At 46.1% G+C, this 15,806-nt stretch overlaps 2 protein-coding genes across 9 annotated transcripts in view; one reads left to right on the top strand and one right to left on the bottom strand.

The window, feature by feature from the left end:
* Window positions 1-6,039: 6,039 nt before the first annotated feature.
* ANAPC13 (anaphase promoting complex subunit 13) lies at window positions 6,040-14,095 on the bottom strand. Of its 8 annotated transcripts, none has more exons than XM_036266919.1 (4): window positions 13,829-14,040; window positions 12,047-12,224; window positions 11,375-11,500; window positions 6,041-6,315 (listed from the first exon to the last, which is right to left on the bottom strand). In XM_036266919.1, exons 3-4 carry the CDS (start codon window positions 11,471-11,473, stop codon window positions 6,190-6,192), a joined length of 225 nt encoding a protein of 74 aa, XP_036122812.1. In that variant the 5' UTR covers window positions 11,474-11,500; window positions 12,047-12,224; window positions 13,829-14,040; the 3' UTR covers window positions 6,041-6,189. The 8 variants fall into 8 exon arrangements, with proteins under 8 accessions (XP_036122818.1, XP_036122812.1, XP_036122816.1 ...); XM_036266923.1 differs by lacking the exon at window positions 13,829-14,040 and adding an exon at window positions 13,362-13,807; XM_036266924.1 differs by lacking the exon at window positions 13,829-14,040 and adding an exon at window positions 13,362-13,807 and having other exon boundaries at window positions 12,047-12,206.
* Window positions 14,096-14,174: 79 nt separating this feature from the next.
* Window positions 14,175-15,806, top strand: part of CEP63 (centrosomal protein 63) — a 46,938-nt gene continuing 45,306 nt past the window's right edge. The window contains exon 1 of the mRNA XM_036266915.1: window positions 14,175-14,196. The gene's annotated coding sequence lies outside the window, so the exon portion shown is untranslated. The remainder of the gene's footprint in view (window positions 14,197-15,806) is intronic.

Below are 15,806 nucleotides of genomic sequence, written 5' to 3'. Positions count from 1 at the left end.
ATGCTCCTTTCTGTCTGGGCTGAGCTGGCAGTGACTATGTGGGGTCTTTGTGGATGACAGATGTTAGGGCATCCCCACTGACAAAGAGGCAGGGATGCCGCCACCTCACTCTTCCTCAGGAAGTCTTGCACAGTTAGATTCTATGCCAGTTAGCATGACTGTCAATCTGTGAGCATGATGGTGGGGGCTGGGAACTGCCGGAGACCAAGATGAGGGTGGGAGGGAGCATGCCAGGGATGCTGAGAGAGGAGGCAAAATTGTGGCATGGGTGGAGGAAAACCCCTTTGGCCCTTGGGTGGTGGCACCATGATAAAGGGGATCTGAGTCACCAGGGAAGGCATGGAATAACTGGGATGGGTTTATGCATCCACCTCCCTCACTTCCTTAGGAGTCATTTGGTTGTTTTCATATTCTCCACACTTTGTCGGCTCCCTGCCTCTACCCATCAAATCCGGTTCTCGTGTGGTGTGTGTGTAATGTCTTTGTGTGTATGTGTGCTCAGCTGGCTCTAGGTAAGAATAGAACGAGTTAAAAACATAGGAAATTGTGACTGACAATTTTTTCATCTATAAAAATTTTTTTTTCATATGGTTCAAGACAGTAAGGTAAATTAAACGCCCAGGTAGAAACCCTTCGTAAACTAATGTGTGACCATGGCTCCCAGCTCTGTAATTGTGCTTCTGGTATCTCATCTCAGCCAGAGGCTGTTCTGACAGCCTCACTGCTATTCCCAGGGTGATCGAGTGCAAGTCCACGTAGTAGCTGAGTAAGAGCCAGATGAATTCAGGCAAGGACGTGCCCCGGGATGAGGTGACACACTTGATCGAGTCCCCTTGGCCGTCCACAGAACCTGCGTCGCTGCACTCCCAGCATTTCCATACCTACCTCTCACCCCACGGGTCACTCAGGTGGCTTTCAGGTGGCAGGACTGACACAGGACTCAGTCGAGCTCAGGAAACAATTTCAGCAACTGCAGCAGCATTCAGGATGCCGCAGTGAGCCTGGAGGTCTGTCCCAGCTTTTCTCTGCTGCTTCTCCTGGACCTGCCTGCTCTTCTGTCACCCGAAGGACGACTCTCACAGGGCCAAATTCTCAGTCCCAAGGTGAAAGCATTTGCTGGGTCCAGTTGGTCACTGTCCAACAGGAAACCCCATAGATTTGAGGATCAGCTACTTAATTTATGGGGCCTGGTACAAAATGAAAACGTGGGTCCCTTGATCGAAAATTATTGAGAGTTCCAGACAGCCGCATCAGGTCCTTCGGAGTGTGGGGCCTTGTGTGACTTCTCAGGTTGCATGCCCGTGAAGCCAGTTCTCCTTGGCTGAGGGTCAAAGGCCAAGGTCATCACCTGGGGCCAGGAAGGCCACAAGGTCTGAAGCTTCCTCAAGACTACCCATGGCCTTTTCATGCCTTTCCCTCCCTCCCACTGCTTTCCACGGAGCTCACGGGGGATGTACGACATGGCAACTAACTGGGGAAAGAATTGAACTGTGGGTAAAGCAGGGCCAAACCAAGAAAAGAAGCTTTGGAAAACAGTAATTCCAGGATGATGCCTAAATTATCTACATGATTTAACACAAAGACATAGGGAAAAGCTTGATGAAAGTCCCCAGGCCTAAGGGTATAAGTTGGGACCACAGGTGGGTAAAGTTCTGAGCTGCCCTCACCTTCCAGGTGCCCTCACTTGGCCTCCTGAGAGGCACCAGTGGGAAGCCCACTAGGTGAGCTGCCCAGCCCAGGGGTGGGCGGCCAGAATCCCAGGATTCACATATGCAGAATCACTTCCAAGCAAGACACCACATTTATTTAGTATCTGCAAGTTTGCCAAAAGATCAGCCAGGGATTGAATTTCTTGTAGGAATTGATGCCCCCTGCTGGTACGCCACTAACCAGCATTGATACTTGACTGTTACTCTCAATGTACCAAAATTGGAAAAAAAAAATACCCTCAGGATTTAACCTTGAATAAAAACCAGTGAAATAACATGACTCATGCTGCTGAAGTTATGAGTTATATATGGATTTGATAATAGGTTGAATTTTTAAATGTTTCATGACTCCCAGGTTCCTAATAAAAATTATTCCTTCAGTTCTTTAGCCCAATTATAGAAACAAGGTTAACATTTTGAAGTTCTGAGTGTTCCAATGGAATTTTCTTCCCATTTCAAAGTGGAGTGGTCACAGAAGGCTTCACAGGGAGGTCATGTGGTCCAGGGAGGGAGCATGGGTTTTGGGATCAGACAGCCTACACTGGAATTCATTTACAATTTGAGTGATTTGGAATAAGTCTTTTAACTTGTTACTTAATTTTAAGTTGCCATCTCCTGACCAATGAGGATAAAAAGATCCACCTTCAAAGTGGACACACGGAACAGAGATCATGTGTCTAAAGCACATAGAAGCATTCAGGTAGCTGTTGTCATTGTTACTACATTATTTAGAAGTGGGTCTACCTTGGGCTTCAAGGGATGGGCTGCTCCTGGACCCAGATTCTATGTTTCCAGAGAACAAAGGCTGTGTCTGGAGTCCTGTGGCTGGTTCAGATAATTCACCCCTGGGCAGGGCTCACACTGGGCACTCAAATCTCTTTAGAACCACACAGACACGGTCCACGGGGCCGTCTTTATGAAATAGCCACTCACTGGGCACATCTGGACATTTCTACCTCTACGAGCTATTCCAAGTTCCTTTATTTCCATCTGTCTGCTAGTCCAAACCACTGTCATCTCTTACATGAGCCAATGCAAAGCTCTTCTGTCTTTCCACTTCAACTCCTGCCTGCTCAAAACCAGAGTGATTTCGATTTAAAAATGTAAAATATAATCTGACCAGGCCACCCTACCTGCTTGCCCACCAGCCTTGTTTGCAATGCCAATCCCACCTCCCGGCTCTATTTGCGTTCTGTGTGATCTCCTTATCCCCCATTCTTCCGGGGGCCACTTCTACCCAACCTGCAGGTGCCACTCACAACTCAAGGAGGGTCCAAGAAATACCACATTTTCTTCTGATCTTTATGGTCTCGCTGTGCTGCACTGAAGCAGAAATTAAATCTGTGGTCACTAGACTGTTCTTTGCTTCTCTTGGGGTCTCACAAGCTTTTAGGATGCTCATGAATAATCTGGAAAAATGGGGGAGGACCTCTACTCTTCAGTCCATCTGGGTCACGGCTGCTGTCCTCACTGCAGGGCCCTCGAAGGAGGTGGTTCCAATGCTATAGGGTCTCTGCCATGGCCGGAAGACTCAATGCTGAGTTTTAGGTCTCCTTGGGGCACCCACACCATGAATCTCTGAAGCTCATCATGTCATTGGGCACGGCTTTCTACTATTCCTAAGAGGCTCCTTCTCTCCGTCCCTTCCCTGCTCCCCAGCAAGGGGCAGGCTTGTTTTAGAACGGGTCTGCTTCCTTTGTGAACAGGAAGCACAAAGGGCCTAGTTACTTCCTTGGAGAGTGGGAAACATTCAGAAACAAAATTAAATGTCAAATTATGTGCTATAAGAGGTACTTATCATAAAGTCTACCCATAATTATACCATCTGAATCAGTTTCCCCCACACATACCTTACACCCTGCAGTAGTCACTGTCAGGGCCCAGACCCCCTTCGCCTGGTCTGTCTGTGCACCCATGCCCTGGCTACTGGGTGTTGGCTTCTAAGAGCTCAGAGCTGCACTGTCCTCTGGAGAGCCACACAGCCTGGCAATGCCCAAGAGGTTACGCCCTCTCTGGAGGATGGCTGGAGGGACAGAGCTGATGAACGACCAACAAGCAGTATACGTACAGAGGCCTAGCCTCTGGTCTCCAAGTGGGACAACTCCTGGTGCCACCAGTTTCCACAGATCCTGTGGGATCTGCCTGAGACTAGACTTCAGCCGCAGCCACATCTTTGCTCACCTTCGCCCCTGCCCTACCCTGCCGCCCTCACAGGTTTCTCCTAAGCACAGCAGAACATCTCTAAATCCCGTGCATAAGAAACTCTGCCTCATGCTATGTTTCTAGGAACAAAACTCAAGTGACATCCATTTTTTCTTCCTAGGATGTCACAATCTGAAATCATAGGTTTGTATGGCTCTTGGTTTAGTGCTTGTTTATCCTACTAAACGAAGGCAGAGGCCATATTTACTGTGTTCACTGCTGTCTTCCCAGCACCAAGCCAGGTGCCTCCCACAGGCACACACAAGCTTTCATCTGCTAAGCTGCAGGAACCAAGGTGCCAGAGCCTTGGCCTCCCTTTGCATTTTCCCCCGTGGGGGTTTCGCTTCCTATGGTTGAAAACCACTCTGTAACTGCAGCCTTGAACCTCTGGTGCTCACTGTTCTCGAACGGGTCCTAAATGAGCAGATTCCAAAGCCCCAGCTGACAATTTGGCCCAGAATTGGTCACCTAATTCCTAATACAATGAGCTACGATCCTGCCCCATCTCACAGGTCATAAACTTGGTGTGGGGGAGGGTCTCAGATGAGGGTGATAAGCCAAGCACATATACCAATAGCTGTCGACCTCACAGGTATTATATACATATTCTGCTTCATTTGAAATCAAGACAGCTTTCTGGTCTACCAATATTCCTGGGAAAGGCTGGGCCCACAAGCAAGGCTGGATTCATCCAAACACCTGCTGAGTTCCTAGACAGATGTCAGTGTCTTAGATATTATATACCACAGATATAGTTGTAGTAAAACCCTTATTTATTTAGTTTGTGGAAGAAATCCTAGGTACTTTACTGTTTTGAAACACTTTCCGTTGGTATACATTTTTTCCCCTAAACATCGTCATTCTCTTTTGTACTGGTTAGTTTTTCTTTGGTTATCTGAGGGGCCGGTTGGTGCCTTGGGATCTGGGTTCTGAGCCGAATGACCTCTCAGCAGGACTCTGTGCACCTGTGAGCCTGAATGTGTTTGGTTCAGAGTTGCTACACAAGGTTTCTAGAGAAACCCTAAAATCAGCTCACTGGTTTTTGTGATATACTTCTTCCTCCTAAAAGCTAGGTAAATAGAAAGACCCAGTAAAAACAGGAGGAGAAGGGAGATTTCAATTATTCAGTGTTTTCAATGAAGGATACAGACGTATAAGCCAGGGCCCCTTCCCACAGAGTTTACGGGCTGGACAAAGAACAGGACAGACACCACTTAGTGGAGGCAAGTAATTCCAGGAGATCAATATATGTGTTTTGCAAAATATAAGTTCTCATACAAATACATGTATAACTAAGTACTGACTTCATGGTGTTTCAGTTGTATCTCAAGGGGCTTTGAGAAAATAAATTGCATGACTAGATAAAACTAGTGGTCCATCTAGCCAACAATCCTTTCTTGATGCATCAAAAGGAGTGGCAGGGAGAGCAGAGGGAACTGTCAGATACTCTTTAATTTATAAATGTATCCAACGTTTGAAAACATCACGGGGAATCTCAGGAATCCCCGTATTCAGAGGGTGGGCTTCTGAATATCCATTACATCTCCAGCCTCCCTACACAACCACTCAGACTGCTTTTCCAAGTGGGATGTATGAGAAGTTAGTAATTCTCCCTATGTTGGCTTCCTCTCTTAGCCTTTTCCTCTTCTTTTTTAAAATTTTTAATTTTTTTTATCCTCACCCGAGGACATTTTTCCCCTCACCCGAGGACATTTTTCCATTTTTTGTTCAGGTAGAGTGGGAGGGAGAGAGAGGAAGAGAGACAGAGAGAGAGAGAGAAACATCGATGTGAAAGGGACACATTGAGTGGCTGCCACCCGCACAACCAACCAGGGCTGGGAACAAACTGCAACCGAGGTACGTGCCCTTAGCGGGAACCGAACCCGGGTCTCTTGGGATCGCAGGCCGATGCTCTAACCACTGATCCAAACCGGCCGGGGCTCCTCTTCTATCTTCAAGCACCTCGGCCACAGGACACATATAAGCACTTGGGAAGTGTAAACTCTGACAGTAAAGCAAAGTCAGCGTTAAAGGCAAAGATTTTACCAAACATGTTTAAACACAAACTAGTGGAAGAACTTTAGGTTCAAAGAGCCAAATACTCTGCATTCCTGAGAAATCTCAATTTCTCATTCTGATATTTCCCATTTGCACTTTGCTGCCACAAACTAAGTGGATATACATTTTTTAGTGTTGATCTAAGAATTACGAGACTGAAAGAAAACATTTTGTATCTCTGTATTTAAAAAAAAAATCCACCCGCGAGAAGGGAGCTAGGTCAGTTTCCTATGGGGGGAACGTTCTCGTGCAGGTACTGTAAGGCCAAGTCGGTCCACTTCATCTCTTGTTCTTTAACGGACTCCGTGGTGCCACCGTTGTCCTGCTCCGGTTCAGGAAGCTCATTCTGAAAAGGTGCAGTGGACATTCAGAACGATGGGAAACCGTACTTCAACAAACCCCTTAACACTCAAGAGCACGTAGAATTAAAACCTGAGTTCCTAGAAACAGGCAGCATAATTGATAGAAGCGCATCCTAAAGAGCGAGCTAGAATAAGAAGACGCGAGGAAGTGTCCGAAGTATCACTCAGGTCCTCTCCAGGAGGGAATGATGGCCTTATGACTCTAGCACATGTGCAGGAGGTGATGTGGCAGAAGGCTGAGGGCATGATCTGGAAGCCACCCGGATCCAAACCTATGACTCCACCGCTTGCTGGGTTATGCAGGCAAGGTATTCAAACCTTGGAGCCTTTGTTTCCTTTTTGAAATTAAGAGAAAAATGTAGCCATCCCGTCAAAGGACTGCTGTGAGACTAAACGCTGTGATTTAGATCAAGTGCTCAGCACTATGGGGGACATCCAGTGCTCAAGGGATATTTGCTATTGTTAGTGGCTGGGAAAACTGAAAAGAGTCAATACTATGTCTTTTTTTGGTCTTAATAGAATATCATATTTGCTGGCATATTCCTTAAGCACAAGAAATGTATTCAAAAACTACCCTGTACCCAATGTGCCTATATGATAATGGAACTAAGTGGGGAGCAGTGAAAATGTAACATAATGTGAGACCACCCCCTAGTGGTGGAACAGGACAACATAAAACATGGCAAATGACCAATTCATATCCTGCCAGCATTTTCTTAAAATGGTAAACCATGGGCCACATTTAGTGTAGAGTCAGGAATAATTTAAATATGTATATATTCTCCCTAGCTTTATTGACATTTAATTTCAATATGATATTCTGTAAGTTTAAGATATACAACATGATTTTATACACATATATATTATAGAATGGTCACCACAGTAAGGTTAGTGACTCTTATAGTTACTATTTTTGTATGTGCGGTGAGAACTTTTAAGAATGTTTCCTTAGCCCTGGCCGGTTTGGCTCAGCGGTTAGAGCGTCCGCCTGCGGTCCTGAGAGACCTGGGTTCGGTTCCCGCTAAGGGCATGTACCTCGGTTGCAGTTTGTCCCCGGCCCTGGTTGGTCGTGCGGATGGCAGCCACTCGATGTGTCCCTTTCACATCGATGTTTCCCTCTCTCTCTCTTTCTCTCTCTCCCTCCCACTCTATCTGTACAAAAAATGGAAAAATGTCCTCGGGTGAGGATTAAAAAAAAAAAAAGAATGTTTCCTTAGCCCTGGCCGGTTTGGCTCAGCAGTTGGAGCATCAGCCTGTGGACCCAAGAGTCCCAGGTTCAGGTTCCGCTGGGGGCACGTACCAAAAAAAAAGAAAAAGAATGTTTCCTTATATTTTAAATTTAAATGTATTACTACCAGGACTCTGCTTTGTATTAGAGTTCACTGATACCAATATATTTATTTACTTATTTATTTATTTATTATTTATTTTATCCTCACCCGAGGACATTTTTCCATTTTTTGTTCAGCTAGAGTGGGAGGGGGAGAGAGAGAGAGAAACATCGATGTGAAAGGGACACATCGAGTGGTTGCCACCTGCACGACCCATCAGGGCCGGGGACAAACCACAACCGAGGAATGCGCCCTTAGAGGGAACTGAACCCGGGTCTCTCTGAACCGCCGGCCAATGCTCTAACCGCTGAGCCAAACTGGCCCGGGCCCAATATATTTATTTTTAATTATCTGAAATTACACTTTTTTTTAGGGTTAGCAAACTGTTACTATCAAGACTTATGCTTTTCCAATGGATTCCAATTTGCAGTATATGAACATAATGTTTTCCTCCTTTAGAATTATGTTCAGTATATGTAAAATTATTTTATGTATTATGACAAGTATATCTGAATCACATACATCCTGCTCTACAAATGTTAAAGACTGAAATTCAAACATACTTGTACAAATTGAAAGAACTATCATTTACCGTAAAGCAATAATACGTTCAAACTTAAAGTGAAAGTTTGGTTCCAATAATTAGTAATAGCTGACAAAACATAAACAAGTCCTTGCTTAATGAATTATTAATCCAGAGGCAGGCAATTTTGCTTAATTTCATGCCATCTGTGGTATGTGTTCTAAAATAATGTCTTTCATTTGATCACTACTGTCTCTTGGCAATGAAAGCCAACATATAAAATTACCTATGTGTCTGGAAAACAAACACAAAGTATCATAAATGCAACCATCTATTATGGTACATTGTAAAAATGACCACAATTCTTTGCAGCAACTCTTATGAAAAGAGAAAGCTGTCTATTTCCCCAGTCTTGGTCTGGGATTGGCCAGGTGCCTTGCTCTGGCCAACAGAAAGCAGCTGTGGTACCAGTGGGCCAGTTCTTGGCCTGGACTCCATGAAGCTGGCAGTTTGCTCTGACGGTGATCTTGGAACCCTGAGATGGCCATGTGCAGTCTGGGCTAATCTCCTGGATAATGGGACTGTGGCCTAGTCAACTCATTGTCCCAGCTCACAGCCTGCTTAACTGCCACACATGAGAGTGTCCTGAACTACCAGCCTCCAGCTAGCCTGCTGGCTGAGTGCAGAGCACAGGCAAGTCCAGCAGGGACCAGCCCAGCTGGCGAAGACCAGAAGACCATCTTAGCTGAGCTACAAAATCATGAAATAAGTAGCTATTGTTTTAAGCCACTATGTTGGGCAGCCCCCAAAGCTAAGTGATATACACGATGCCTTAGAATCACAAGACATGGGAAAAGACATGGATTAGCAACGGGGACAGGCTACGACCTGGAAGTCAGCATGTAAATTTCCCTCTCCCTCATCCCCTACATCACAAATGGTTCCCATATCCTGCCATAAGCAGGTCCAAAATTTGGGCATTCCCCTCCATTTTCTTGCCAATGTTCAGGCCCTCCTACCTTACCTAAACCACTGCCATGGCTTCCTAATTGGTCTCTCTGCCCTGTCACTTTCTCCATGGCAGACATTCTCTGACAATGCTGCTAAACTGATTTCCCAAAACGTACATGTGAGCATGGCAGACTTCTTTCTGAAGACTATTCATTCCTGGATATCCCGAGGATGAGGTCTAAGCAAGCCATCAAATGTTCCTCTCAAAATGTAGTCCAAGCCCAACTTTATGCCTACCTTAAACGATAAACATATTCTCCTCACTCTGTCAAATACTTTCAAAGCTCTGAGCCTCTGCACAAGTGTCCCCACTGCTGGAGTGCCCTTGTCTACCTCCACTTAACTTCTGGCCCTCTCTTACGACCAACTTAAATATTACCCTTCCGCGGCCTTTCCTGATGCCATTTCCTAGCATCATGGTGGCTGTTCATGACCCCCACTTAGAAATCTATTATTGTAATTATTTATTTATATGTGTTACCTCTCTATACTCCCAGGGGCAGAAACTGTATCTTATGCTTACATAATCTGCACACAGAGGCTTTCAAAGAAACACCTGTGTAGTGAAAAAAATCAAAGTTCACAGGACAGAATCCAGAGCCTCACAGACCTAGGTGTGAAGTCCAACTCATCAGCTACCCAGTCTGGGTAAATTCCTCTCTCTGACCCTATTTCTTTCCTGTAAAATGGGGATAACACCACCACCCTTGCAAGGCTGTTCCAAAATTACAGATAATATATGTCAAATTTCAACCTCGTGGTCCATGGCATAAAACTAGTATTCACCATGTGGCAGCTAAAATTCTCAGTATACTCTCTCTTTTGACTATTTTTCTTTCTTTTTTTTTTTTTTATCCTCACCCGAGGACATTTTTCCATTCTTTGTTCAGGTAGAGTGGGAGGGAGAGAGAGAAACAGAGAGAGAGAGAGAGAAAGAGAGAGAGAAACATCGATGTGAAAGGGACACATCGAGTGGCTGCCACCCGCACGACCGACCAGGGCCGGGGACAAATTGCAACCGAGGTACGCGCCCTTAGCGGGAACCGAACCCGGGTCTCTCAGGACCGCAGGCCAATGCTCTAACCGCTGAGCCAAACTGGCCAGGGCTTGACTATTTTTCTAAACAAGAATTAAGCTGTGACTTATTATTTGAAATGTGTATTACTCGTTAAACATATTATCTCTTATTCTTCAATGAAAGTGTGAGTGAGCTGAATTTCCTTTCTCTGCAATAGCAACAGCAGTCTACCTGTATGCTGCATGCTCTATCTTAGCAGCTCTTCTCAGGACAGTTGGCATACTCTAAAGAATAACAGTCCCTGGCCCCCATCCCTTTGTCCTTCGAAGTGTTCTATGACACAAACAGGATATTTAATATGCATTTATACAAGCAAAACTTTTAGATTATTTATTATATAAGGTTTAACAAACTCCTTGCAGGGCAATTTCCCAGGGAGCAGAAAAGTTTATTTCAGGAGCCTGTTGGTCCAAAGCCAAAAGAAAAGCCAGATGTTTTTGACTATTTTCCAGGGAACTTGGACAGGTGTGTTTTCCAAGAATGTGAGTTTATAAAAATGTCAACAGACTGACAAGACGTAGGTAGGGAATAAGAAATAACGCACAGCTTACATGCCACTACTTCGTCTTCTTCCCCATCTTGTGCATTCAACTCTCACTGTCTGGTTTACTGGTTTTGGTGTGGTTGACTGACATGGCTCAGACCTGGGCTCCAGTCCTGGAATGACCCCTAACTGAGCTGGTCATGTCTGCTTTCTGAAACACATTTCTCTTCAAATAAAAAGTCTAGCCTTGGACAGTTTGACTCAGTGGTTAGAACGTCAGCCATTACCTGGGTTGCAGGTTCAATGCTTGGTCCCGGTCGGGGTCGCACAGGAGGCAACCAATCAATGTGTCTCTCTCACATCAATGTTTCTCTCTCTCCCTCCCTCCCTTCCACTCTATCTAAAAACCAATGGGAAAATATTCTCAGGTGAGGTTTAACAAAACAAAAACAAACAAAAAAGTCTAGATGCTCTCTGGAAGCTTCTAAAGTTAATGGAGTCCACAGTTTTGATTTCTTTGCCGTACTAGTTTATTTGCCCACTGATACTCAACTTCTATTAGGGCCTACCAAGTCATACCTTTAACTTATCATCCTCAGCACAAATGATAGCCTACCAGGGGTATTGCAACATCCTCGTAAGGAAGCTTATCTTCTCGCCAAGCATCATCAATCAAATCCAAGATCCTTCCATCTCTCTGTACTTCGCTGTCCATTGTCCTGCAGCTTTGATCCTGTCAAATCTGTAAGCCAAAGAGATTATTTCTAAAACATAGATTTAGGAGGTGATGTAATCCAGCACTAGGATTCCCCAGGCTTCTCAACCTCGACATGTCTTTTGGGGTAATATCACCCCGGGAAAGACTCATCTTCTCATCTGGGTCAGGTGGCAATTTATTTATATGATCACAATTCCTCCTCTCTGCCCCACCCCCACCTCCAGCTGAAAGATGCTTTGTAGTGTACACTGGACATAAGACATAGCTCAGTTGACAGACCAGTATCATAATGTGACAAGAAAGCATCATACTTGAGGGCCTCTGTTTCAAGGCCACAGCACATCGAGAATGTAGCTTTTCTCTCTTAATGTGCACATACACCTTTCCCTTTTCAGCATGCCTCTGATGAGTCCCTGACTCATAACCAAGTCTCCTCTCTGGTCCCTCTAGCCTTTCCTACAAGAGTCACCACCTGCGTTGGTTTGAATACTGGCACGTTTAGGCTAAGAAGCTAAATGAACATACTGAGAAAACACTGGACTGGGTTATACAAAGTGACCAACCACAGACCTGACAGAAATCCTCAGCTGAGCTTGTAAAGGACATGGCCTCCTTTCTTAAGATGGCACCCAGGCTGGGCCCTGAATGCAGCATCTCCAGGTGGGCAATAGTGGTAGGACTCCAGGCTGCTTGTTTCTTCTTCTCTTTGGGCTTCCCGATTTACTTAATGCTGTATGCCCATTAATGCCTGGTCAAGATACTTATTTGTCACGGCTGATGCCCCATTTTTCTTTCTTTTTCTCCCCCTAAACAGCTCTAGCCAGCTTGGAAGGTACCTCTGGGTTCCTTGTTTCTAAGTTTGGGCTATTTTTCATCACAGGTATCACCCCACTGGGCTCCCTGCTACAAAACAACTGTCCCAATAGCCTGGAAGCCAATGGCACCAAAGGTACTCTCAATCACTCCCACTTCTAAGAGTATAAAGACTCATACAAGAAACAATCTTTGGGAATGGAATCCAGCTCCTTCATATAGGCCTGTGCTTGTCCCCAACAAGATTGGCCTAATACTTGGGTGATAATTATACAGGTTGGGATGAGGGAAGGGTTTTTACCTCCATGATAAGGATCTGGGCAAAACTGAAGCAAAAGGTGCCCAGCTGCTTCTGCAACCAGTGAACCAGATGAGGTGTTAATGTTTCACACAAGAATTAATCCAGTATTACCCAGTAAATAACTCAAAACAAGAAGGATCCATCTTTAGGAAATGTTTAAACAAGAGGTCTTTACCCTCAGTTCAAGTTATATTTCTAGAGTCCTTGTCCTACAGGAGCCCTCCCTTTTCCTTTGTGCTTGATGCTCTGGCTTCTGGGATACCCTCCTCCTTTTTCTCTGCTAACTGAAACCTGCTGATTTTTCCAGGCTCACAAAGATTCCACCTTTTGTGTACAAGTTTTCTCCAATCACTCCAGCTTCAGCAGCATTATGCCCTTGAACCCTTCCTTCTTGTTCTCATGATCCACTAAACATATTTGGTTGGCTCTGTGACGGATTGCTCAGGTATTATCTCCAACTCCTATGTGTAAATTTTGTATCAATGGCTCAACACATCTTTCCCCAATTGGGCTTCAATCCTTTTTTCACCTGCTAGCATACTTTCCACCCCTTGCACTTGAAAGCCACCTTCCCCCATCATTAACCTCTATTTTTCCTTTCAAACTCAACTTGAGAATTAGATCACCAGGGTCACTATCCCATTTCGAGTTAGGCGCTAAGGTGCTTTCACTCTTAAGGGGCTGGAAAGCATCGAGAAAGGCAGTGTCCCAAGCACTTGCAACACTCGACAGAATTAACCACTGCCAGTTTCCTGAACAAACTTTTCTTACACGTGTGACAGTCCCAATCCTGGAGTGCTCTTCCTCTTCCTTTCCCCAGCCAGCTAACCCCCAGCCGGTCTAAAAACCTTGGTTCCCCCAGCAGGCGTCCTTCAAGGCCCGGCAGAGCGCGGTACCCGCCCCTCCGCGGGTCCTAGTTCCCCAAGCGCAATGAAGGGCTGGGAGCTTGTCATATCGCCTGTTTCATGCTCTTTCCAGACACACGTGCGTGCGTTCCCCCGGCAGGGGCAGATTTTATCTATCCCTGGGTTTCAGGATTTTGTAAACACGTAGTTTCAAGATCGAGCTAAGAAGGCCCTTTCCCTCGCTAGAAATGACCCTCGCAGGCCACCACCCTCTGTACAGGTGTGTGAGGCCGCCCCACAGCACCGACTTCCGGCCTCAGGCTGGATATACCAAAAGTGGGAGCGGGGGGAGGTCGAGGTCCATGCTCAACAGCAAGTCCCTTTCTACCCGACCTGGAGTGCGGTGAGGGCAGCGATGAAGAGGATGAAGTGAGGACACTGGCTCCGGCCGATGGGAGTGGGGGGAGTGTGACGCTGAGGAACGAACTCGTTCCCGCCCTCCAAAACCTGGGCTAGGGGCGCGGGAAACCCTTACCGACCCGGCGACGCACCGCTGTCGGCCGAGCCCACCCTCTACGCCACGTGACCGGCGTTCCTCTTCCTCCAATCCCGGATGTGGGTGAGCCCATTTGCTTGCGCGGAGGGGAGGTCAGAAAGGAGGTTGTTTCCATTAAAAGCAAGGGGCAGGGGGCGGAACAACGTGCCGACGGTGGAGGCTGGACGTCAGGTTGGCGGTGACGCGCGCGCGCCCCCGGCCGGAGGTAACGGCGGGAAGGCTCGGGGGCGCGTGCGGCGGCCCCCTAACCGCATGTGCGCACGGAGGACAGGCGAGGGGCGGGCGTGTCCTAGTCCGGAGGCAGCCCTGGCCGCGGCGGCGCCGCCGCCGACCGCCGGGCTGCATGGCCCGGGGCGGTCTGCCGCTGTCGCCCGCAGGCCGCCGGGCCCGCCTCCACCGCCCCGGGCTCGCCCCGGCGCCCCGCCCCTCGGCCTCGCCGCGTACGGCCAGCGGACCCGCGGAGGCGGATATGGCCTTGCCGGGCGCGCTGTCCGGGCCAGCCAGGTGGTCAGCCCTTCTCGGAGGCCGGGCCGGCGGGAGGGCGGCGGGGTGGGCGAGCTGCCCCCGGCCCCAGCTCCCCGGGATCCCCGGCACTTACCTTCCTGCCCAGGCTTCCTCTTTTAGGTTGTTAGCATTGTTGCAATTTAGGTCATCGACGGCAGGTGATGCCGGTTCAGTTAGGTGGGAAGTTTAGCTATTTAAAAAAAAGCGAATTCGTTTAAAAACGCAGGATGGACGAACAAATAGAATCGTGAGGGACTGAAGTTGGGGGAACCCTGAACTATGGATTGCCCCATGCAAGTCGTGCATGGGAAGTAAATGATAGGGTGTGAAAAGGATGGTTCCCTTAGGAACACTGTAATGAAGATACTGAAGACTAAATCTAGGCTCATGTGGTTTTTCTTATGTCCCTTACAACATTGAGAGAGTGAAGCTGAGCCTGATGTCAGTGGCTAGTCTTCATTTATAATTACAGTACACTTACTGGCACAAAGTAGTTTTTCTTGAACCTTACACCCGATTCTGAAACCTTAAGTGTTATTTTATTCCTTTAATAAATCAGTGATGTGATAGGTACCCTGTAGATATTTGGATATCATATCTATTTTCAGTTCTGCAGTTCCCCACATGCTTGCACTTTATAGGTGTGAAAAGGAAGTCATAATAAGGATCATCAGCTACATGTTACCTTAAAATATTTATGTTTAGACTTATAGTTGCAACTTAATGATATAATGTGTATTATTTTCTTATTTGGAATGTGGTACCATCTTTAGGTTGATTTTTACCCTGACCTTTTTGCCCTTTGATTGTATATTATCAGTGATCAATATAACAGTAAAAAAGACAATTGTAGAATGTGTTAAAAATTTATAAACATTATCACACTACCCTTTGAAATGTATGTAGAAACAGGTTTTTAAAATTATTTGTAGTAATTGTGTCTGCTAATTGTACTGATCCCGTTTTCTTCACTTTGAAAGGAAGACTGTTGCGTGGTCCTTCCTGTTTTTGTAGTAGAGGTGGCAGATGGTGACAGCATCAGTAGTCCACTCTCAGAGCTTCTTACTTAAAAAAAAAGGTCAACTTAATTTGAAGTTCAGTTGAAGCGAACATTGACATGGGTTTCAGGAACTGAATTTTTTATTTTTATGTTGTTAGGTTTTTTTTTTCCTCCAAGAGTTAGGTTTGTTTAGTTTTACAAAACCACACTACTGTCATCCACCTATGAATATTAATAAAAATTCCATAATATCAGTATTCAGTCTCGGTTTAGATTTCCCCACTGTCCTTTAAATATCTTTTTTATAATTA

The sequence above is a fragment of the Molossus molossus genome, unplaced genomic scaffold (genome assembly GCF_014108415.1).
Source record: "Molossus molossus isolate mMolMol1 unplaced genomic scaffold, mMolMol1.p scaffold_m16_p_18, whole genome shotgun sequence".
NCBI classification, from domain to species: Eukaryota; Metazoa; Chordata; class Mammalia; order Chiroptera; family Molossidae; genus Molossus; species Molossus molossus.
The sequence above is the reverse complement of the archived record's forward strand: the minus strand, read 5'-3'. Positions and strand labels throughout refer to the sequence as shown.

Excerpts from the sequence above, each read along its gene's own strand:
- ANAPC13 (XM_036266926.1), bottom strand. The coding sequence starts at position 11,473 with ATGGACAGCGAAGTACAGAGAGATGGAAGGATCTTGGATTTGATTGAT. Across the intron at positions 6,316-11,374 it reads AGGATGTTGCAATACCCCTG|AATGAGCTTCCTGAACCGGA; the intron begins GTAGGCTATCAT and ends GCACCTTTTCAG.